Source organism: Austrofundulus limnaeus, unplaced genomic scaffold, assembly GCF_001266775.1.
Source record: "Austrofundulus limnaeus strain Quisiro unplaced genomic scaffold, Austrofundulus_limnaeus-1.0 Scaffold4, whole genome shotgun sequence".
In the NCBI taxonomy this organism is placed as follows: Eukaryota; Metazoa; Chordata; class Actinopteri; order Cyprinodontiformes; family Rivulidae; genus Austrofundulus; species Austrofundulus limnaeus.
In genome coordinates, this window is record NW_013952406.1 from 5,359,028 (window position 1) to 5,383,969 (window position 24,942).

General features: G+C 39.0%; 1 protein-coding gene across 2 annotated transcripts; it reads left to right on the top strand.

The window, feature by feature from the left end:
- brd4 (bromodomain containing 4) lies at positions 1 to 24,637 on the top strand. 2 transcript variants are annotated; one of them, XM_014024667.1, is made up of 19 exons: positions 1 to 95; positions 10,947 to 11,331; positions 13,475 to 13,612; positions 13,709 to 13,844; positions 13,935 to 14,275; positions 14,431 to 14,814; positions 14,914 to 15,042; positions 16,014 to 16,244; positions 16,338 to 16,564; positions 16,961 to 17,292; positions 17,430 to 17,525; positions 17,629 to 18,003; positions 19,724 to 20,518; positions 20,622 to 20,722; positions 20,821 to 20,971; positions 21,060 to 21,190; positions 21,299 to 21,504; positions 22,833 to 23,085; positions 23,252 to 24,637. In XM_014024667.1, the coding sequence occupies exons 2-19, from the start codon at positions 11,107 to 11,109 to the stop codon at positions 23,315 to 23,317; spliced, it is 4,317 nt and encodes a 1,438-aa protein (XP_013880121.1). In that variant the 5' UTR covers positions 1 to 95; positions 10,947 to 11,106; the 3' UTR covers positions 23,318 to 24,637. The 2 variants fall into 2 exon arrangements, with proteins under 2 accessions (XP_013880121.1, XP_013880114.1); XM_014024660.1 differs by lacking the exon at positions 1 to 95 and adding an exon at positions 5,635 to 6,264.
- The last annotated feature ends 305 nt before the right edge of the window (positions 24,638 to 24,942 follow it).

Sequence of the window (24,942 nt, forward strand, 5' to 3'; positions counted from 1 at the left end):
GATACGGGTTTACGCGTGACGTCATCGACAACGAGAGGTGTTCAGGATCCTCGGAGGTACAGATCCCGCGCACCCTGGCAATCTGAGAAACCCAGGTAAACGCTGTCGTTTCCAACCTTCCTTTGCCAGTCATGATACCTTAGTAAGCAGGGTGAACAAAAGGCAAGAGAAGCGGCAACAGTGATGTAAATGCCTCAAAGATGTCTGGCGTCTACGGACACCGCTCTCTTGCATGGCGGCCTGTACTGGGAAGCTAGCTTGCTAGCTAAAGCTAGTTTGCAGTTGTCTCCTAAAAAGACACAATAACCGCACCAATAATTTGTGTTTCCCTGACATCCATTGTCTGTGTCACCCACCAGTGGTCACAATTACACCTCAAACTGTCCCGCGAGTGACGATATGAGCACCATCTAGACCACCTATGCTTATTTGCTCATCGACAGTCTTGTGTTGTGGGAGACTGTGACGCCGTCACGGTGATGATGGCGCACACTCAGACTGAGCCCGTTGGCTAAGGAGACAGTCAGTTACGTTATTAACCAAAAAATGACATTTACTCCGTACTCAGTGATTTGATGCCATAATGATAGAAGAAATACTCTTACCCCCTATTTGTTCTGCAATAGCACAGATGTCTACAAAACCCAAGCGATAGCCTATGCCCTGTGGCCTAACGTTTGGGACTAGGATTTCTACGATGATGGTCGCCCATTAGCATTCATTTCCTTGCTTCGCTTTTCCACGACATCTACTAACAACGTCTGTCCTATGTGTTTCCGCCTAATTTATTCATGATACTTATATAAACTTGTCTTTCTGGAAGCCCGTTATGACTCCTTCCAGCAAGATCATTCATCAGTGGTCTAGTCCTAACTCTACGTGTGTATAATCTTGTTATTAGCTCACCTAAATTCGCGTGGTATATTCGTTTAAAGTCTAAAGTTGTCATTTATACAAAAGTAAAGCACTTTGTAGCCTGTAGGTGTAGATTCTGAGGAAGTTTAAGTTTCAGGGGTCTGCTATTTTTTACTACCCTGCATATAATTAGTTTCAAGGCTGTATATCAATTTCTTGATTAATTTGTCATTGATCAAGCMTGAAAGCTGTTCTTATGTGTACTCATGGTTAAGTAAGAGTGCAAATAAGGGTTGAATTGAGTCAAAGGGCATACTGTTAATAAGCAATCAGAGTGCTGACAGTGACTGTTGTGGATACAAGTCATATTATTTGAAATACATTTTTGTGGGATACAATTTGACTAATAATTTTTAAGTAGATAAAAACTCATTAATTTGCTAGAACATAATCTGTCCGTATGCATTCCTATGTTTTGGCTTTGCTCTTGTTTAGTTATGATGCTATTCACAGTTGTGGTAATTCCACACTAAGTTTAAAAAAAGTAAGTGGCCGGCAAATAATCTATCATAATAAATTTAATGTTATTTGTTTAGTACATCTAATGTATCACTTTATCAAATATGTTTTATAAACATGTTGATCTTTACAAGTTAGTGTTTCTTTATCAGTCAGCATAACAAGCTGTTTTTTTTTTTTTTTTTTTTTTTTTTTTTTTTTTTTTTTTTTTTGTTATTTGTGTCAGTTTATATTCTCTCCTGCATCTTCACCTGATGCAAATTTAAATTATTATTACAAATGATGGTCTCATGCAAGGTCAATGTCAACTAAGTTAGAAAATGTATCTAATCAAGATAACAGATTTGGTGCATTTATAATAATGGCATAAGTCCTCCTATGAAATTATAGATTTAATCTCTCTAGTACAATACAAGTCGAAATCTTTCACTGAACAAACAAAAAGGATTTTATAAGTATTTTACCAGTTTTCAATTGACGTTGCCAGGAAATTTATGTTAGGAATAATAATGAATGAAAATAAAACATTGCTGACATATTTTGTAACGAGTTAACGTCCTCTTGGGGAAAAATGCAAATGGCATTCATCTATCTCAACATTTTTGTGCACCAAGCATCGCTAATGTAAATTGTTTCTTTTCTCTTTCTATTAAAGTTTTATGCTCCACAAGCATGAAATGTGGTCTTTACATTGAATTTAGTCAAGACTTTACACAGTATAGAAATCATAAAATAGAAATGAGTTGAACACAGGACTGTAGGTCCAATCTAGGGCTGCAACTAATGACTATTTTGATAGTTGAATAAGTTGCAATTATTTTTTCAATTAGTCAAAGATTATTTTTGTTACAACATCTATCCTTCCTGTGGGCAAACCTCCTGTTCCAGCTCCAGTACACATCTCATCTCACCTGGCTGCTCATCTTAACTGTGAATGTCACCCTGTTATCCAGAGTCTCTACCTTAACATAACAAGTTCCAATAGCTAATTAAAATAATAACCCAATGAACATTAATACATGTAACCATAATAAAAATAAAATTATATAATACTTACWAAACTGMAAATAGTCTTTTAAACAAACAGCTGATGTACAAATAACTCAAAATATCAGCCTCCTCCCCAGCATGAGTGGCTGTTAACCTGCCCTGCAGGGTGCAGACATACAGTAGCTTTGTAATATCAAAATAAACTAAAGAATAATTTTACTTAAGGTGACATTCAAGTGCATAATTAAATGTAATCCATCCTGAAATCCTGCTGGATGTGGCAGTTCAAAAATTATAAGACTTCAATGCCATGAAAAAAAACAGGATAAGATGAGACAGGATGGAGTATTAGTATAATTAAATGCTTTAATATGAAGCTTTTAGCATAACTGATAGCTCTGCTTCTAACAAATTGTTTTCTGATGGTAAACTAACAAAACTTATATRCAGTTGTCTACAGCACCAAGTGATGCATCAACCTGACAAACAAGCTAACTTTATGAAACTTACCCATCTGCAGAGGACGTCTGCAGTGTGTTAGCATCTCATGGTTTGATCATGCTTTTGTTGCTGCTGGTCTGCCATGGAATGATCGAGTCTGCATTTTACTTTYTTTGTTTAGTTTTTGGTAAAACTTAGCCAATTTTGAAATGTTTAAATCTTCTTGATTTTTTTGTTTGTTTGTTTGTTTTTTTCCTTTTTGATGCAATCGTATTTCTGTTCCACCATTATTATTGCTTTTTTATTTCCCCGCGGGTTCTTCTCTGGTTTGCAGACTGGTACGCCACATTCTTATTCTTTTGTAAACACACAAACAACAGATAATAGAAGCGATTCTGCCTCCATTTACGTGGGTTAATAATAAGATGCGTCGACATTAACCCTAACCGGCATTGTTGACCAATTGTTGCAGCCCTAGTCCAAGCTAACTAAACTGAGTTTTAACCTTTTTTCTTATCTAGGTTGACAGCTCGTTTTGTAGAGTGCTTTGAGAACTTTAAATCACCAACTTCTTAATAACAGTTGTGTCCATTCTGATTTTCAGAAGTTATCAAATGTTTTCAGTAATTGATTAATTTGAACATTTTAATAWCATTTATTCAGCACTGACATTGACACAACGAAGCCGTTCCTCATAGAAAATATGTTAGTATTAAGTTTTCTTATGTCACAGTAATGTTTCACTGAATTTCTGTAGTAAATGTGAAGCCAAGAAAATTTGAAACTRTCTATGTCAGTGATGTCTAATTCTGGTCCTCTAGGGCCACTGCATGCTTTATGTTTGTTTATGTTTTTTTTTTCTTGAACACATCTAATGGAAAGAATACAACTCCTCAAAGTACTCTACCTGGTTTGAGATCCAAAACATTTTTGGGAAGAATATATTTAAAATAAATGGATTGTAGAAATCTCAACATTACTCACCACATTGCTTGTTGTAAATATAGTTGTTGTGCAGCAAGTCCAGTCTGTAATTTGCCACAATGATGAATGGCTGCAATGTTAATTTTTACAAACCTGAAATCCTAATTGCATTTTAAGTTGCSAAAATCTACGCTCCTGTTCTGATCAGTTCTTCTGGGGGACTCTTTAGTACGTACACCTACAAACTGCTAAAGTTTATAGGTGTAAATTATTACTCACCACCAGAACGGTAATTGTTGCCTTTGTCTGTGTGCTTATGCTTATATGTTTGTTTGTCTGCACGTTGGCAATAAAAYTCAGAAAACAACTTTCAGAAAATAATCATTGGATGAACAACTACAACTGWTCGACTTTTGGAGTCAGTCCCATTCAAGAAGGCCACCACAGCTAATCAAAATTAGCCAACACAAAAATGGCTATAACCAGTCAGTTTTTGCATGATGGTAAATGGATTGTACTTATATCTTCCTATCCAACCAGGATACTCAAAGCGCTTTAATCTGTTCCCACATATACACATTCACACAGCACTCTACTGTGTCTCTGTACAAAACTAAACCAGRCGGATCAGTCTGTGGAGACCAATCAGTGCTTTAAATCACATTCATACACTAATGGGACACACATCCGAGACAGTGGGGGATCATTGTCTTGCCCAGGGACACTTCAACATGTGACTAAATAGCTAAGGGATTGAACTGCCAACTCTCACGTAGTAGGATGACTCCTTTTACCACTCAGCCACCGCCCACCCCCCAGTCCCCCMACACACACCCACATTCGCAAAAAAAAAGAAGAAGAATGCTTCACGATTCATGATTCAAAGATTCAAAGTGTTTATTGCCATATACACAGAGAAGAAACATGCTTCCCTGAGCAATGAAGTTGTTACTTTGCCGTTCACAGTGGATGCCAAGGGACAACCAGACAAAAAAAGAGCACTAAAGGATACTAAGAAAGCAATAAGGGATAAAGGATAAAAAGACCACACTTGAAACAAACAAAAAAAAAAAAAGAGACCAAACTAAAGTATATGTTTTTAGTTGATAGTCATCATTTTCATGCTCTGCAATGCCATCATTTCCTTCCAGATCTCACAGTATTCATGATATAATGCACATTTATGGATTTTGACCAATAAGGCAAAAACTGTGTTCCTTCTTAGCATAGGATGTTTTTTTTTTATGTTTCACGAAAGACTCCAGGAGATATGCTAGGCCTTTAAATTAGTGTGTGGGGTAGCAAGCACTGCAAATTAGTTTTGTTTTTCATTCAAAAAGTATTGATATTTTGAAAAAGATCTTCGTTATAATATAATTTTTTTATTTGAAATGCTGAAATATTAGGCACAAACTGCTTCATTATTAATTATTGCAGATAGCATGTAGTTTTTACTTATTGAAACTTTTTTGATAGAGTAATTATTTGATAATACATATGAATTTCTTCTGTAGTAAATTATCGTTTAGATTTAGTATTTTCTGTAGAAGCAGTTTGTATAGACCCTAGATAAATATTTTGGTCATATTACTGATTGATAAGATGTAACTTAGTGGAAGATGAAGAAAGGCTAGAGAACATAAGGTGGTCCTTAAATTGGTCAAGGAAGGCATAGATCACTCTTAAGACTACAAGAGTGAATGGGGGTGGGGCATTATGAAATGGACAGAGAAAAAAAACAGGAAGGGGGTGGGGCATTAAAGGTGTAACTCTCAAGAACCTCAAGCTATTGACGGGAAGGGAGCAGTGGGAGGAATGAGCAAGTGTGTGGGAGGGAGGGATGGGAGGGGTGTGTGGGTAGACGCTTGCTGAATGAGGAAGCGGCAGAGCCATTTTTACTGTTGAGTAACTGCATGCTGGTCTGCCAGTGTCAGAGAGAGGGTGAAAGCAAAGCTAGAGGAATAAAGTGCTCCTCCAGGATTTTATTGGAGCCCTTTTCCCTGTCTTGCTTTACCCTCTCCTTTTGGTACACCTCTTGGTAGCTGCTTGTGTCCACTTTATTTGGGGAGGCCCTGAAGAGGATACACAATGGAGCGAAGAGCCTGTGGCAACTGGGCTGTTGTACTGCTGAGAGGGGGATGGGGTAGAGGGAGGACCGGTTCACACAGCTAACACAGCCTGCTGGCTGTAGGTTTCCAACAGCCTCTCTTTCCTGCCTGAATGTACTGTTTCCTGGCAGAGCACTTATTCCTGGACAAACTTTGCTTGGACAACACTAAGGATTACTTTTGTCTTCTGTGGGATTTTACGACACAGTGGAGTCGGGGGATACATCTATCTGTTTTTTGGAATAACAAAAAGGAAAAACTAACTTGTGTAAATCTTTTGTACCCTGGACTGGTTTTTGGTTTTTGTTTCTGTTCAGTAGAGTTCATTATTGGATAACAAGATGCATGCCAAGTCAAATGATTTACTGGATTTCCAAAAACTGGATGCCCTTCTGGAAAAAATTGCACATTCAGTCTCTGTGAAAAGGTAATGTTATGTGGTGAGCGACTCCTCTGTAAACTTTTCAGATATTCAGAGTGTCTGACATCCCTTCTGCTGTTTATTTAAAAAACAAATCAATTTAAGTATTCAATAAATAAATTAGAGGATACAATTAAAAACTGCCTGGAGTTTTGGTTCTAAGGACTATCATGTAGCAAGCACAACCTCTTGTTTAACATGATTTAGCTCTTGAAAACAATTTAGAACTTCACTGTTGTGTTGAGAATAGTATCATTATCCAAATGTCAGCTGCCTCAAACCTACCTCCTGGCTAGAAATTGGTCGTGGGTGGGTTCAAAGRGAGAATGGGATTGTGTGTATTAGTAGAAGAAATGGCTCATGCTTCCTGGAATCCTTCAGCTGGCTTGTTCTAACCAGCTGAAAGTTTAACTTAAGAGCCTGGATAATTTTTGTCTTTTTCTGTTTCTGACTCATGGTTTGTCTATTTAAGTCGGCTTGTGATCTCACAGAGTGACACATTTAGTCAGTGATTGTAATCAACACTAAGGGAATTTCTACACATTTACAACTTTTCAGTATAATATTGAAACATAAATTGTATGGGTAAATTAATTCCTAAAAAATACACAAACAAAGCTTGAGTTTTACTATTTTGTTTCAGTGTTCTAAAAAATGGTGGTTTATTAAATAGTAACCAGGTTACTATTAAACATCTAAAACAAATTTTCAGAACTGAAGGAATAAGATATTCTGGCTAAAGCATAAGAGTGTAACTTTAAAACACTGGTAATAGCCGTTTAAAAGAAAAACAAATATGGTATTCCAAACCAGTTAAACACAAGACAGCCATAACTTCTGTGCACCTTAGAAATGTCTCTTCAGCCAACTTTATATATGTGTTGTAGCCCAGAAATGTTAAGAAAAGATGCCCATGTCAGTTCCAGTAGATGCAGTACTTTATTGGCTTCTTAGTTCTGTAATACAGATAATTAAAAATTCCAGATTGGGTTCAAGTGTAAATGGAACAGGTGATTGGCCACAGAAATGTTTCTTCAGGAGCTGTAACTAAACAACAACTTTTTTGAACTGACTAGTATTAAGTTTGACAGCCTGTTGGGGATGTTGCTCTTTAAAAAACAAAAAAACAGGTTAGATTGCAGTACATTTCAGTAAACTTAGTGATCATCTCACTGTCACTAGTTTGTAAAATGTGTTTGGTTGTGGAGGCTTTAAGGTGTCATCAGTGCTAAATGTGGTCGATTGAATTTGTAACTTTGACTATGTTCACACTGCCTGCAAATATTACCCAAATCAGAATTTTCTTTTGCCCCATTTGACAACGTGAATGTGACAACCGACAAATCCAATTTTTTTCTCTAATTCGACCCAGGCCTTTTCAATATATGATACTGAATTGTATACACATCTGATGTTTTTTAAAGCGACTGCAGTCTGAATGTTCATGTCACTTTTTAATCTGACTTCTATATCAGTGAGGTGTGGGTGAGCAGATCGATCCATACAATAATGACTTTAACCTTGAGCCATGTAGTTTAAATTTTTAGCTCAACAGGTCTTCGACTACAGAACAGAGGTTCAGTTGCTTTCTTTGTTCTTTTAATTGTCCTTGTCCTGGATGACTGAGAAGTCGCAGAAACATGAGAGTAATTTCGTCGAACCGTATCGATGCTCAAGTTACCCTATCAATTAGGGATGCCCCGATCAGATACTCAGTATCGGTATCGTGGCAGATTTGGCCATTTTTTGAAAATCAGGTATGCGTAATCGGATTTAGTCATGTGATCAGGCCGATCTAGTTTTCGCAACAGTTTTCATCATCATCATRCTTTACAGCTGCTGTTAAGAAGTCATGACGCACACAAGTATGCAACCATGTCCACAGTTTGGGAACACTTTTCAATGGAAATCAATTATGCTGAAACTGCATCTTGCAAAATCTGCAAACTGGATGTTTCTCGTGGTGGGAACAGCAGGGCTCGCTTTACTACTACCAACCTTGTCACTTGGAAAGAAATAAAGCTATCAGATCGGTATTGGAAAGACTAATCATTAAAAAAATTGGATTGTATCGGGAGCCAAAAAATCTGGATCGGGACATCCCTACTATAGCAATACTTTACCTTTAGCACGTCGCTTCATTCCAAAAATAAAAGCTGCACTGGAGCATCTGGTCAGAAGCAGGTTCAGATATAAACTCTGAACTACTGTAAATGCATATCAGATAATTATTTAATCATCTCTCATTGCACAACAACTTCGGAATTAACATGCTAACAAGTAGCATCCATGTTTAGCTAATTCTGTAAACAGCTAGTTGAATGTGACATCACATCATCTGTGCGCGGGTCGGATCAGGGCTGTGTAGAGTTCACACTGGAGTTAGATGGAAGTCGCATTAATGTGAATGTTAATCCCCCAAAAATCTATTTTTTCCAAAAAAAAAATCAAAATTGAGTATTAAGACCTTCAGTGAACAGCCTAAGGCACCATCTCCATGGATAGCATGCTTAACCTTGTGCTGTGCTCAGCTTAGTACAGTGAAGATACTGCATGTTTACCATCACACAAAACATGATATGAAAAGGGCTAAAGCAGTAGGTTCTTTCACAAAACATTTTCACAAAATAGCCACAAAGACCAGGTCATTTTCAAGCAGCCCTCAGACTGTTGACAAATTACTAATTGAGCTGACCTCATGCCACATACTGTAGATGTGAGCTTTCAGAAATGAAGTGAGATTTGTGAATTTAAAGAGGCATTGACATGGAGTGCTACACATTAAATTTGTGATGCAGATATCTCTATCTTGTTTGCTCACTATAAACATTATAAAAAACTATATATTTTAGATGTGACTGCTGGATATGGGCACCAGTGACCCACGCAACCCTGAAAAGGAAGAAGCGTGTACAGAAAATGGATGGATGGATGACCTTTGGAGTTCAATCACAGTGTTCACAACATCATTTATGAAACAAGTCACAAATTAATCTCCTTTTTACAGAAACAACCTCAGGGAATATTATAATTTTGTATTACATCTAGCAAAACACCAATCTGTTGCCTGACTAGTGTGTGAAAACTTGATATTGGTGTAGATTTAGCTTTGTGCTGCCTGATGCYTGTGCTCAACTAAAAATATTTCACAAAGAACACAGTAGGCACTGCTGTACCTCCAAAAAGTCAGTTGATTTTAACTCTCTAATSCTCTCTTGTAATTTACAATTTTGTCCAAAAGTTTTTACCATTCCTACGTATGTGGCTTAACAATTAAACAAAGTGGTGTGGTATTGTATGACTTAGGCCCTGTTTAGACCTGTCACTTTATATCTATCTTGGGTAATTAAATTGCAAGTGAACWGCTCTGACAGAGGGCATTCACACCTGGTAGTTAATATGTATACAGAAATGTTTTTGTGATCAAATGTCAGTTACCCGCTCTGTATGCAAATGCACACATAGCCATGTCTTAACAGTGGGCTGTCAAACCAGTGTGACAGCAGGACTGCTGGTGTTTCCATGAAATTGCAACACATTCAAACATCTGAGCTATATTATTGTTTTCAACAAGAACAAACAAATAAATGAGAGAGAGAAACTCATCATGTAGTTTTCTGATAATTCACACGAACAAAATCCAAACAAAACTGACACTGTTAGCAGGATRTTGATAAATGATTTATTCAAACTTTAAGCTAAACGTAAAAAAATGCATACCTTCAGATTATTGGTTTGTTATTTTTAATCAGCAATCACATAAGATTTTTTTTTCCTGAGACACCCAGCCAGGTAATACCTGTCATGTTAATTTGTGGTTATTTCCATAAGAAGTCCTACATCGTTGTTCAGAAAGGATTGTATTCAGACTAACAATTGTCTAAAGATAAAGCGGTCCAAAGTGGTCTGAGTGAAAATGTTTTCAATGTCCACTGAGTCTGTTCACACCTGTATTTAGTTCCATTTGAATGCAATCAAATATTTTAAGACAGATTACAATACCAGGCCTAAGCAGGTTCTTAGACCTTTTCCATATGGAAGCATTCTCTTTCCAACACCTTTTATTTTTTGTTTCTAATGACAGAATCACAAACACAGCACAATTTCTAGAATTGCTTTTGTTCAACCTTGTCTAAAACTTAAAAGTAAAATATTTTAAATTAGGGTCCCAGAAAAAAACAACAACTATGAATTAAATATTTGTGAAATTAGTACATAGTTGTATAGTGATTGACACTGTAACCTCATAGTAGATGGATGACTTCAGCTGGTTGTATGTAAGAAAGAAAAGGTTGGTGAATATGCAGACAGTGATGTCCTTGGCCTTGTCACCATAGCTTATTAATTATTTGTATAAGGTAAAACATCAGCCATCATTCCGACACCTAGTAAGGGCCTCAGGTGAAGTCTCCAGACCTACTTTTTTCCTGAAATCAAACCTTCCCTTCTGCATAAATTATTAGCAGGCTGCATTTACAAGTGACATCGATTTCTTGCTATCATCATTACCACCTTCTTTAGGGCCACTTTCAAGACTGTATTTTTGTTTGCCAGGTCAGAACCCCCATCCTGGTTGTCAAAACTACATTTTCCTGTAGAAAACCATTTTCATCTAGCTAGCTACTACCATGTTATGTTGTTAAATATATGTTTATAGTTAATGAAAGACAAATGTATTCTCTCTCCAGAGATTCCAGCGAAGAGTGCAATGGGATCAGTGGTACTCTGTCAGTGGAATCTGTGCCGGGGCCAAGATTGAACTGGTGTCCTTCCAGCACCACTGCCCCTGCTCCTACTCCTGCTTCAGCTCCCGTTTCGGGACACGAGCCCACACCCAACCCTATCAGGATGGGGGACGGCCTGGATACAGCGCAGATGTCGGGCAGCAGCAGCCAGGGGCAGGCCCAGCATGGTGTCAATCCCCCTCCCCCAGAGTATATCAACCCCAACAGGCCAAAGCGCCAAACCAATCAGCTGCAATACCTGCTCAAGGTGGTGGTAAAATCCCTGTGGAAACACCAGTATGCCTGGCCTTTTCATGCACCAGTGGATGCAGTCAAGCTTAACCTGCCTGTAAGTACAAGCTGCACTTTAGTTTACAGTATTAACTCACATTTTACAAAAACTGTCATGTAAGGTGTCTTGTGAGTTGTCATAAGGTCCTTAGCATCTACATATTCTCACCGTTTACATGCAGTATAATCAAMTTCATTTTGTTGCGATTTACCATTATGTGCAAATCAGGCAGATTACTTTCTATTACTATTTTTTCCTGCTTCCTAAGAGTTATGTGTCTCTAAAGAAAAGTTTAACTTCAGCAATCTGTTGCCTTCACAAAAGAGTGCATGGATGTCAGGAAAGTATTTTTAACCCTCTGTTCCGGTGATGAGTGCACAGCATGCACCTTATGGTCCAGAAGGAGGTCTTTTTAAGTTATATTAAGTGAAAAAAGAGAAGGCTTTAATGATCAAAGAAGCCCAAAATGTCACTTACTGACTTAAAAATGCCATCATCTAGTTTTATTCCATGACAACATGAATAAATGAGGATTATAGATTGTGTGGAGTATAGCTCAGCAGTGTTAACATGAAACATTATGCGTACAGTTAAGTCCATATAAATTTGGACAGAGACAATATTTTTCTAATTTTGTTTCGTGACATTACCACAATGAATTTTAAACAAAACATTTCAGATGCAGTTGAAGTTCAGACTTTCAGCTTTAATTCAGTGGGTTGAACAAAATGATTGCATAAAAATGTGAGGAACTAAAGCATCTTTTAAACACAATCCCTTCATTTCAGAGGCTCAAAAGTAATTGGACAGATTAAATAATTGTAAATAAAAGGTTAATTTCTAGTACTTGGTTGAAAAGCCTTTGTTGGCAATGACTGCCTGAAGTCTTGAACTCATGAACATCACCAGACACTGTGTTTCCTCCTTTTTAATGCTCTGYCAGGCCTTCACTGCGGCGGTTTTCAGTTGCTGTTTGTTTGTGGGTCTTTCTGTCTGTAGTTCAGTCTTTAACAAGTGAAATGCTGCTCAAATGGGTTGAGATCAGTTGACTGACTTGGCCATTCAAGAATATTCCACTTCTTTGCTTTAATAAACTCCTGGGTTGCTTTGGCTTTATGTTTTGGGTCATTGTCCATCTGTAGTATGAAACAACGACCAATCAGTTTGGCTGCATTTGGCTGGATCTGAGAACACACGTGGGGCTGCACAGTATATTGCAAATATATTGTCATTGCAAAATCAGTGTGTACAATATTCATATCACTAAGGACTGCTTGGAGTTCAATAGTTGCTGAATAATGTATTTGAAGAGTTTTTATATCTTTCATACTAATACAATATTTAGCCAGTAGGACCGAGTCTCACGGTAGCAAAAGCTCACACTAGTCATAAGTGACATTACCAAAGGTTCTAAAGGTCACATGGAGTAGGAAGTACAGATTAGAAAGGGTGGAAAGAAAAAAAGAAGACATTGCAGCAGATATTGTCATTGCAATATTTACAAATATTGCTATAACTAGGTTTTCCAATATTGGGCAGCCCTAGTTATAAGTACAATTCACATTTCATATTGCAAATTGCAAGTTTTTGGGGATCTTTCTGCTATCATTGGGCAAACCGTGTGCAATTACTCATCAGGAAAACTATCAACAATTAATATTTGCCATTACTGCAATTAGTGCAACACACTATCTCTATCAAGCATGCATGTAAACGTAATGGTGTAAAGCAGTGTATAGCAGCCAACCGTAACCCTACGGACCAAGGCCACAATGTCAGCTACATGCAAATGCAATTCTAATCTATTATCATCATATTTATCGTTATCGGCCACAATTAATCAAGATAAATTTTTATGCCAATATTGCCCAGCCCTACTTTCTTCTGCTTTCAGGTCATCAACATTTTTAAACCAAAAAAACCAAAGCTTTAGTGGGACTTAGATACTCAAATTTAGGTACTATTTGAACAGTTTGATTTTCATAATAAACATGATTTCCAAGTATTAATGTGAAAAGACTTTACAGATAGAATAAAATACTGAAGTGAAATTTAAAATTATCAGTCTGTTTGATGGAATTGATTCCTGGAAGTTTAGAATTTTACTTTTAAAGGAACGTTTACTTAAATCTGTTTTGGAGTATTGATAGACAGCACTTAAATGTTCAAAATTTATTGCTGACATACTTCTTTGTTTTAGGACTATTACACAATAATTAAAACACCTATGGACATGGGAACAATCAAGAAAAGACTTGAGAACAGCTATTATTGGAATGCCCAAGAATGTATCCAGGACTTCAGCTCAATGTTTACCAACTGCTACATATACAACAAGGTAACATACTTGCACACTGGAGCCATTGTTGTTGGGACATACCAAAGTTTTTGTTGTGCTTCCACTTTTGCTTAGAATGTTTATCTTCTTCAACAGCCTGGAGATGACATTGTCTTGATGGCTGAGTCTCTAGAAAAGGTTTTCCTCCAGAAGGTTACAGAAATGCCTCAAGAGGAAATTGAGATTCCCGTCATGACAGGAAAGGGACGTGGCCGAGGCAGGAGAGATGGAAGTATGTGATTTTCTTACTACATTTTTTCTGTAATACGGCAAGCATCTGTCAAACTGAATTATAATCTAAGTATATTGATCTGTCATCAAGGTCTAAACTTGAAACCAGGCACAATCATTGACTCGCCAGCCACAACTCCACAAACACCTGGTCTATCAACCCCCTCACCAGCTTCACAGTCTCGAGGACCAACGCAGGGCCCACCTTCACTACCTCCCCATCCTTCGATGCAGGCCCCACCATCCCATGTGCCCCAAACAATACCCAGCCATGTGCCACAGCTCAGAGCTTCATACTCCATGGTTCCATCAGACTGTGCTCCTCAAGTTCCTATTATGACTCCTGTGCCTCACCCTGTTCAGACCTCTCTTCCTCCAGTATCACTTCAGAGCACTGCTCCTATTCTGCAGACCCCTATAACAATGACCAAAGTGAGTTTAATTTAAAAAAAAGTTATCTTGGTTCTGGTTGGCATATTTTAAACAATGTCTGGGACTGACAGGAATGTGTGTTTTTTTAAGTTTGGCTTTTCTCTATTCACTTACATATCATCCTTTCTCTTTGTTTTTATTTTCCTGCTACCCAGCAAAAAAAGAGTCAAAAAAGAAAAGCAGACACTACAACTCCCACAGCAAACGATCAGTTAAGTGAGTCTTCACCAGCAGAATCCAAGTCTGGGAAGACGCTACCTAAGCGAGAAAGTAGCCGGCCCCCGAAACTGCTTAAGAAGGAGGCTCCAGACTCTCAACATCACATAGGCATGGGTACTGGACTTAGTGGACAAAGTGGAGGTCTTAGCCCTAAACCACAGGATCAGCTGGGTTATTGTGCTGGCTTGATTCGGGAGATGCTGTCCAAGAAACATGCTGCTTATGCTTGGCCGTTTTACAAACCTGTTGATGTGGATGCACTGGGACTACATGATTATCATGATATCATCAAACATCCGATGGATCTCAGCACCATCAAGGTATGTTGAAAACAGGATTATTTCCCAACAATCACAGGAATATTGATGAGAGTTCATTTGCGTCATCCCAAGCAACTGAAATGCTGGATTTGTTTGTAGGCTAAGTTGGAGAACAAGCAATATCAAGATCCTCAGGAGTTTGCTGCAGACGTGCGGCTAATGTTTTCTAACTGCTACAAATATAATCCACCGGACCATGAAGTTGTAGGCATGGCACGCAAACTGCAGGTACATACATGTGATTGTTCCTTTTAAAACCTTGGGTTGCCGCTTGTTTATGTGCAGTTTTATTGATCTTAAAGCAGCTAAATTTAAAACAGATATTGAAGTTATTTTCAAAGACGCATTTTTATATTTGGGCTTTTACTGTATGCAACATTAATAACAATTTATTACATTATAACAGACACATCTACAGAGATGTTGTCTTAAAAGTAAAAACAAGGTCTATTTTGACACTTTTAACTGCTTTGGTAGAATTACATAATTGTTTTTTATCAGTGTTTGACTATCATTTTTCAAATATTTTGTTATTATTTGTTGTGTTTCTGGTTTTAGTCTGTTTTTTATAGGGCTGCAGTTAATTATTTTAGTAATCAATTAATCTATCGATTATTTTGTCACAATCGAGTAAATGGATAAAAAAAACTTTAGGTAAGATTTMGGTAAATGTATTTTTCAAAGGGGACATGAATGATACCTGTTGTTAACTCCAGATGAATATCAGGACGTTTAGCCCCCAGACATTTACCCGCCTTGGACACTTACTCCCTGGGGTAAAAATGCGTTCGATGAATGCAGCAGCTGTTTTCTGTTCTGGTGCTGAAACATGGCGAACATCCAGCACATACACTATACTGGGTTGCCTTTCCTGTTTAGTTTAAAATGTTCCCACACTTTTAACAATTTCTGTTGTTTTCTGGGTGCTCCGTTTTGGGATTCTTAGTCTCCTTCATAGATAAATAAATAATRTAGGACTTAGCATACACATATAGCCGTTAGTGGAAGTGCAACACAAATAAMGTTTTGACGGAAAAAGTCCGCTGAATATTTTAACAGGATCTATTTTTACTGAAGCTTGGAGGCAGATAATTTGCCTCAAAGATTTTTAATAATCAAATTACTTGAATTATTTGAGGARTTGTTTCAGCTCTAGTAAATAATGGTGATAGTTTCAAAAACTGATTTTTATTCAACAGGATGTCTTTGAAATGCGCTTTGCCAAGATGCCAGATGAACCTGAGAGTAAGCCAATGGTTTCTGCTCCAGCTCCTATCCTTCACCATCCTGCCCCTGTAAAGCCTCAGCCTCCTTTGGCACGTGTCGCCTCATCTTCGGACAGCTCCAGTGACTCATCCTCGGAGTCTGAATCTTCCACAGATGACTCAGAAGAAGAGCGAGCCCAGAGGTTAGCAGAGCTCCAGGAACAGGTCAGTAAATATAAAGAAGGTTTTGGATCATGGTAATGGTGTTTCCTGTTCTTGAAAACATTTAGGTAAAACTGGTCTAATTTTTCCCAACAGTTAAAGGCTGTCCATGAACAGCTGGCTGCCCTATCACAACCACAAGCCAGCAAACCAAAGAGAAAAGAAAAGGAAAAGAAAGAGAAGAAAAGCAAGCATAAAAAGAAGGGTGGTGTGTCGGGCCTTGTCGATGAAATCCAGGATGCTACGCCTGTTCCACAGCTGTCTAAGAAAACCAAGGCCATTACCAGTAACAACAAGGAGATTGTTACAAAAAAGAAACCCAGGTGGGTATTGGACTTCCTTTGGGCAAATGAGAGAAAAACACTTTAGTGTTCATCTAAAATAAATTTTCTTCATTCTAATTTGTTTCACTCRTTTTATCAAGTATTCAGACTGAAAGCTTGTTGTGTTTCTGTCATGCCTTTAACTTAGAGTTCCTTAGAGGCTCATTTATATAAAGACAGGGTTTTCACAGATGTTCCTTTCAAGAATGTCTCCTGAATGGCTTACTGACTTGAGGGAACATTGTAGACTTTACCATTTMTGTGGATTGAGGTCCTTCATTATACTTTATACGACCGTTCATAGTTTGACAAACAGAACGTCGTTTTGTACGTGTGTGTATTTGCAAACTTTGTTAAATTTTAAGCATTTATAACTTTTGTGTCTGGCCTCCACAGTAAAAAGGAAGGTGCGAAAAGTAATCACCCTCCTAACCTTCAGCCAGTTCCCAGCCTGGAGGATGATCTTGGAGCTACTGGATCATCAGTAACAGGGGAGAAGTGCAAGCCTATGACCTATGAAGAAAAGAGACAGCTAAGCCTGGACATCAATAAGCTTCCTGGAGATAAGCTTGGCCGTGTAGTTCATATAATCCAGTCAAGAGAGCCTTCACTCAAAAACTCAAACCCTGATGAGATTGAGATCGACTTTGAGACACTGAAGCCCTCCACTCTGCGTGAGCTGGAGAGATATGTGTCTTCCTGCCTCCGCAAGAAGAAGAAGGTTCCAGGTAAGAGGCTTCTCATTCACTAGTAAAGAAAACGCCCACATGAGAAAATGGAGGKAGCTTTTGGCTTTTGCAAAACCAAAATTTAGTATTTTGGTTTTGCATTCAGAAAATGTTTTAACATATAGGTGTTTTTATAGTTGAGAAGAATATTGAGTCCATGGCAACTTCCAAAAAGACTGGATCTTCTTCTGAAAGCAGTGGCTCAAGTTCAGACAGTGAAGCTGAGCTCACAGGTCAGTTACAGCATTTTTTTTTTCAAAATCTGTAATCTATCTATAATCTCACTTCCTCATCTTCAAGAAAAAACAACCCCCTAATCACACGGTTGATTTTCAGGATTGATAAAACAGAGGAAAAAGAAAAGCCAATCTGTGAAGGAGGGCAAAAAGGCACATCCTCCTGTTCAAGCCGGCTCTGCTCAAACTGGGCTTCCATCACAAACTCTTGGCCCTCAGTCTGGCAGTCAGATGAAGCATCAACCTCCTCCTGCAGGATTTGTGGCGCCTCCTCCCGTTGCAGCCCTGGAGTCCTCCCACTTACTAGAGAGCTACGATTCCCTACCTTTCAGCAGCCATCAGCCAATAATGCACATGCCCCACCACACAGGCAACGCTTCCCCTATACCTCCACATTTAAATGCACATTCAGCTGGGCCAGTGTCCCCTGAGACACACCCTTTCCTCAATCAGCATCCCGTCCTCCCATCTCCAGGTAAGAGTAGATGCAGGGGCTCATTTTTGATAGATTTATCACCTAAAGCTTTAGTTGTTTATATTGCTTCTGCATGTGCAGTCATTTACAGCTTCTGCACCAATGCACTGACAGTTGAATCTTTGCTTGATTTATTTTTGTTTTGCACTTTCAACTTTATTTTTTTAGYAACAGATCTCATATAATAAAATATTTATTAGTAATATACTTTTTTTCTGTTCGCTCATGCATTCTTATTTAGGTTTTGCTTTATTTGAAATGTATGAGGGATGGGAAATCGCCCCTATTTTCAGATCATAAATCATGGTCACTGGCTATCGCCGATAGACGATCCAATCGGCTGATAAGGCATGCTCAGTTACTTTGTTTAAAAAAAAGGAAAGAAAAAAAGCAAGCAGGTCCGCTTATTATAAGCGACGGCTTCTTTTTTTCTAAAGTCGCTTGTAAATTCGGTGGTTATTCGGCGTTCGTGTTCACACATACCTTTCATAGCTCCTGAGAACCCCACGTCGAGCTCCTGGGGGCACACCCCTCCCCACCCCCCTGCTACAGGTGATTTCTACCCGGAGAGAATCCAATGCGGAAAAAAAAAAAGTCAGACACTTGTCACTCGACGTTGCTTATCCACAAACTGGTCCAGGATTAAGCTCAAAAGTTTTTATCAGTCAGATTTCACCGTGAAAATCGTCTGTTTTATCCCATTTTTATGAGGTTTTGTCCGTTTGACTGTCTCTATAATCGCTGCTTCCTGGTAGTCTGCGTTCGAACGAGACTTTTTTCTCTCTTTTTTTTTTTTCAAGCGAGAGGTTGAAGCAAACGCAGCGTCTGAGCGCGTTTAGCACAAACACTCCCACAAACTTCTGACCAATCACGCCATACTTCGTATGTGTTCTTATATGGAGGGGGGTGAAAAGTTCGACTCGCACACACACCGGGGTGACGGGGATGAGCAGGGGTGAGGGAGTGCTCTCCGGTCTGGTTCGGAACTGGTTAAAGTTATTTGTTCAAATCTATGATTGTCATGGATTATTCGTTTTGTAACTAAACTTTATAATATAGCACTATTTGGGTCACTTGTGGCGCACCAAAGCAAGAAGACGACGAGGAGAGACGTGAAGAGGAGCTGCTCACGTTGGCTCCGACTCTGAGAAAAAAGAAAAGAAACGAGACGCAGCACTGTTATTTTATTCCCTCATTTGCACAGATCACAATGATGATGATTAAAACATTTTATTTTACATCCCTGTGGCACAGCATTTAATTAATTAATAAAGATTGCCCTAAAAAAAACTATTCGCATTCCAACCCTTCAATCGCCGATGGACGATTGAATCATAAATCACGCCATCCCTAAAATGTATAGCAGTGTAATGGACATTTCATTTAAAAAAATAAAATTAAATCATTGTAGCTGGTCCCAATTTGTAATGTTGATTARCAAAGGGACATTTGAACACACGGGTACAGATAACATTGATCAAAAAAKGTAAACTGCTTTTTAAATATTAAACTGCATGCATTTTTTTAGAATGTGTTCAAGAGTTGGTTTGTAAACATTTTTTATTAAAAACAGATGAAGACAAATTGATAGGTGCAAAATTATTTTCCCAAAAACATTTAACATGAAGCGTTAGAAAAGAAAAGTTTATTTTGTCTATACATGTCTTAAAATYGATTTCCTTTCTCTCTCTCCCTTGTTTTCTGGAACTGTCCCCCTCAGCTCTACACAGTTCCATGCCTCAGCAACCATCTCGGCCCAGTCACAAGGCAGCACCTCTTCATCCCAAACCTCCTCAACAGCAGCCAGCACCACTTCCGCAGACGCCAACTCTTCCTCCTCCTCCTCCTCCTCCAGAGCAGCAGCAGCTTCAACCTCCGCCAGCAGCCCCACCGCAGCACCAGCTCTCCTCTCAGATACTTCACCCTCCATCTCAACCCCTCCACCAAAGGCCAATGTCACCACCGACATTCACTCCCCAAGGCTTGCTGTCTTCTCAGCCTCCACAGATGYTGTTGGAGGATGATGAAGAGCCAGGGTCTGCGACGTCTCTAAACCAAGTGCAGTTATACCTTCAGCAGTTTCAGCAGGTTCGCCAGCCGCAGCAGACCATGCAGTCGCTTCAGATGCAGGTTTGTCAGCAGCAGCAGCCACAACAACAACAACAAGGACAGACTTCTCTTCTACAGTCTGTCCAGGGACAACCTCAGCTCGCTGCTCAGACTTCGCTGCCTCCTCCACAACTTCCTGTCCAGTCCCAGGCTCCGCCCGCTCCACTGCTTCAAGCCCCGCCCCCACAAATATCCCTACACCAAGCCCGTCACTTGCAAAACACTCAGCATCAACAGCAGCAATCACAGCTGCAGCAAACGAACTTCCATCAGGCCTCAGGACTCAGTCAGTCCCAGGGGCCACAACACAATCTACCCATGCCCACGAGCAAAGCACAGCAGATCATCCAGCAGCAGCAAGAGCAGCCCTCCCCTCGCCCAACCAAAGTTGACCCCTACAACATGGGTGCGTCTGGGATYACACTTTGTTTTGTTGTTTGTGCTCGTAGAATCTAACACATTTGTCAAATTGGATCATGTTGAGATTCTTTTTTTTCTCTTTTCGACAGGTCAAATAAGGGACAACCCATCTCCTCTCATGATGCCTTCCCCACAACTTCCCCAATTTGTGTCTCACCAGTCTCCATCTCACAACATGCAGCCCAAAAAGGTAAAAAAAAAAAAGTCTGCATAGATTGGGCATTATTTGAAGGGAAGGCAAAAGGCCAGCTCAGCATCTGACTTTGACTTCATTTACTTGCCATGCAGCAGAGGGCCTCTGGAACCCAAGGTGCAATTAAAGAAGAAAAGCTTCCTCCATCACCAGTGATGAGAGGAGATCAGTTTAATCCTGCAATGAGACCAGATCGTCACAAACATCCTGAAAACAAGCCCAGTCAACCAAGCCACAGCCAACAGAGTGAGACATTTATAACTTTGGATTTTCCTCCGGCTGAAACACACGAACACACTGCATGAGACTAAACTTGTGTGTATGTTCTGAGCAGATGTGAAGTCGATGGACAGCTCACGGCCGGTCATTCGTTCGTCTGAGCCGAGTGGACCACCGCCCTCCCTGCAGGACAAGGATAAGTTTAAACAGGAACCCAAGACCCCTACTGCTCCTAAAAAGGGACAGGTTGGTGCAATAATCGGTTTACAAAATCCGGTTTTGTTTTGTTTCTGGTTTGTACAAGTATCGTATCTTGCAGTACTCCAGTATATCTGCACGTGTGTGTTTCCTCAGGATGCAAAATTTAAGATCATGAGCTCGTGGGCGAACCTGGGACAAAAGCAGACATCTACGCCTTTATCCGGGGTGAAATCTTCCAGCGACAGTTTTGAGCAGTTCCGCCGTGCTCTACGAGAGAAAGAGGAGAGGGAAAAGGCCCTAAAGGCACAGGCTGAGCAGGCAGAAAAAGACCGGCTACGCAGAGAGCAGGACAAACTACGGTAAGGTTTTTAAGACCAACCGCAAACTCACATGGTAGCTATGTTCACCTCATGAGGACGTTTGATTACCTTTATACTGGACTCACAAAATCATAAAAGTATTTTTGGAAAATTATGAACCAATTAAATCAATGTCAGTTTTAAMGAGCAATAAAATAAAATTGATTCTGGGAAAAGGGCACTTTGATAAATAGTTATTCTATTTGAAAAGATTGCTAAACAGTCAAAGTGAAAAGCTTCACTTGAACWCTTAATTTAATGATGCTTTGATGCACATTTTCCAGCTTTTCACAGGGAGGACACAAGTTACATGTTTAACCTCTTGAGCCCCAACAGCATTTCCCGTTTTCTATTTCTTTTAACYTCTGTTAACTKAAGATCTGTAAGTTGAACCTTGACCTGTTTATAGAAAGCTAATAATCTTGGCTAAAAGCTCATGGAAACTATATTTACATCCACCAAACACAGTTCAAACGACAGGCAGTTGAACCAGAAAGAAAGCAAACTATACAAAATGGGATTGTTCCAAATCTGTAAATACATTACAACAAATCTGAAAAGGGAAGATTTTTGACATTTGTTTTTAAATCAAGTCAAAGCAGATATCAAAATATGTTGTAAAGTTTTTTTTACTTGATTTTGAGTGAATACGATCCAACTGAAGTCAAATATAATTTCTCATTTTATATAATATATTTGGTGACAAATAAATGTTTGGATATTTTTTCAAAAGAACAAACATTCAATACCAAGTCTTTTCAGGCAGGAAAGAAAAAAATTTAAAAAACTTTTGGACATAAAAACTTCAGATTTCTTAACATTTATTAATGGTACCATCAGGATCTGTCCTGTGCAGAATGACAAAATTCAAAATTATTTCTTTACTAAAACCTCTGTAACTTTGCTCCAGTTAATTTTAGCAGCATGAATCTTTGCACAGGTAATGTCCACAAGTGGATTTATGGTTTCCAAGAGTTTTTAGCCTGATTCATTATGGTTTTAAATGGGTTAAATACTGTCTAATGAAAATAATTTTCAGACGGGAAGGAAAAAAATGTAAAAAAAATATGTTCATCCTCAATATCTCTAAAACCACAGCAGCTGTTTTAATAGTTACACCTCTAATAAAATCTCCCAAGTGTTMGCGTTATTGATACCAAGATTTTTTAAGTAGAGTTTGTAAATGCTGAGACGCACTCATTTACATTTCAGCATGGTGTTTTGAGCAAAACCTTAAAGAAAACCCCTTGAGGCTTAAGAGGTTAATAATGTCTTTTATGCTTCTACAACTAAAGAAGGCAGAAACTAATATTCTGAATGGTTTTCAGAGGACGGGATGAAGAGGACGTGACCGAACCTCCCAGGAGGGTGCACGAGGAGCCTCGAGCACGCCTTGAGCAGCAGCACGTCCAAGCCCCGTCCCAACCACAACCACCGCAGATCCATCCAGAGGCCCAGCCCGCCGTCATTCAGCAGCCGCCTCAGCCCCCTACTCCGCCTCAGCCCGCCACACAAAACTCGCTTGATCAACACAGAGAGATAGCACGCCTAAAAGAGCAGGAAAGGAGGAGGAGGGAGGCGGTGAGTTGACCGTCTTCATTTTCTCTGATGTTAAAATCGTTAGTTTGATAACAGGAGTAACTGTAAAATATTCATGCYTCTGGACAAGAACATAGAAATAAACAGTAAGTGTAGTTTTTAGTAACCAGTGCAACAGAAGTACTGAGCTGTTCTTTTCTCTCCACAGATGGCAGCGACTATTGACATGAATTTTCAAAGTGACATAATGGCCATCTTTGAGGAGGGCTTTTGAGGAAAGAGTGCAACTGAAACAGACAGTAAGCAGAAGAAAACAAGTGAATAAATGAGGACGAGCTTCCTCTGGCTAAATGTCCCACAAAAGGCCACAGACTCGATACACGAGCCCTGTTGAGACTTGATACGAATGCTGGACTCGTGGTCGCGGCTTGCTTTTCAACCTCTTGGGCTGAACTCTGGTTGTAGTCTCAGTGTTTTGAACGTGGTTTTGTTGGATTTTTAGCAGTGCTTGCCCAAAAAAAAAAAAAAACGGGAAAAAGGAGGACCTCTTTTGGCACAGTTGCCTTTGTCATGCTTGATTCTCATACTGTGCACGGACACAGCAATAACTGCAGGAGTAACAACATCCCGATCCCAGTAACGATGAAAGATGCTCTGATGTACTGACAGACTGCGCAGGAGGGTTTTGAAACTGCCAGATGTCAAAAATTGTGAAGAAATTGTCTTTTCCGTTCTGTTTATTTTGTTGTAAGTGAACACATTTTTTTAATTATTATTATTTTGGGGTTGGGGAGGAAACTTCCATACTGTAAATCGTGTATATTTCTCAGCAGAGAAGGTACAGTTTGCCTTACATCTTTTTTCCTAAATAGACAAGTATGTTCTATAGCCTGCACACGGAAAAACCAATAATGTTTTCAGACAGGACCAGAAGCCGTGCAGACTTTTTTCCATCATCTATTATCTACTGTAAAAAAGTATTTTCTTATCCTACAACAACTGTTTATTTCCACTTTAGCTCTTTGAATCTTCACACCAACACACTCCAACACCTACGCCAAACAATCCAATATCTTTTATGCTAAATTACTTGCTCTAAGTCATAGAGGTGGGGGGGGAAGAAAATATGCATTATCATAACTGCAATGAGTATTTATCCAAGACAGAATCAGTTTGTATCTAACTTATATTTGTCATTTTAAACMACAAAGAAATTGCTAACAGAAGAGCTAACGGACCGGTCGCTTTTGAGCTTTAGTTGGATTTTACGATAAGTGATGACCTGATTTGTAATCCTTCAAAAAATACTGTTGAGAGGTTTGTTTAATTGGCTCGTCACACTACCGGATCAGTTCGTTTTTATTGGTTCGGTCCGATGACAACGGGCCGAATGCTCGAGGTCGAAAAGAAACAATCTGGACAAACACATTTTATGACTTCCTGTAGCCGATACTTGAAACAGATCTGTAAAAAATAAATAAATCGATGGTACCATATGGAGGTCCCAGTTAGTTTTTACATTAAATCATCATATAATTCATGAGAGGCACACTGTTGACAATGCAAAAAATAAAACTTAAAAAGAAAAAAAAAACTAAAAAAGAAAAAAAATACAAACATCAAGACAAAAAAGGCTGAAAATAGATTTTAATTTATACTTTTGTTATTGTTCAATAATAGTGGATGTGAGTTCTAATCCTGTTTTTGAAGACTGTCAGAGTGGAGATGAGTTAAAATCTGAACATATCCTGTCCTCTCCACTCATCTGTTTTTTTTTTTCATACTTTTTCTCCAGTGCCTGTATTGTATTGCAATTCTTGTTGGCTTATATTACACACAGGGAGTTTAGTAAAGGGGTGCAACAAGCGTGGGCGTGTAATATTTGAAAAGAGGGTGGGC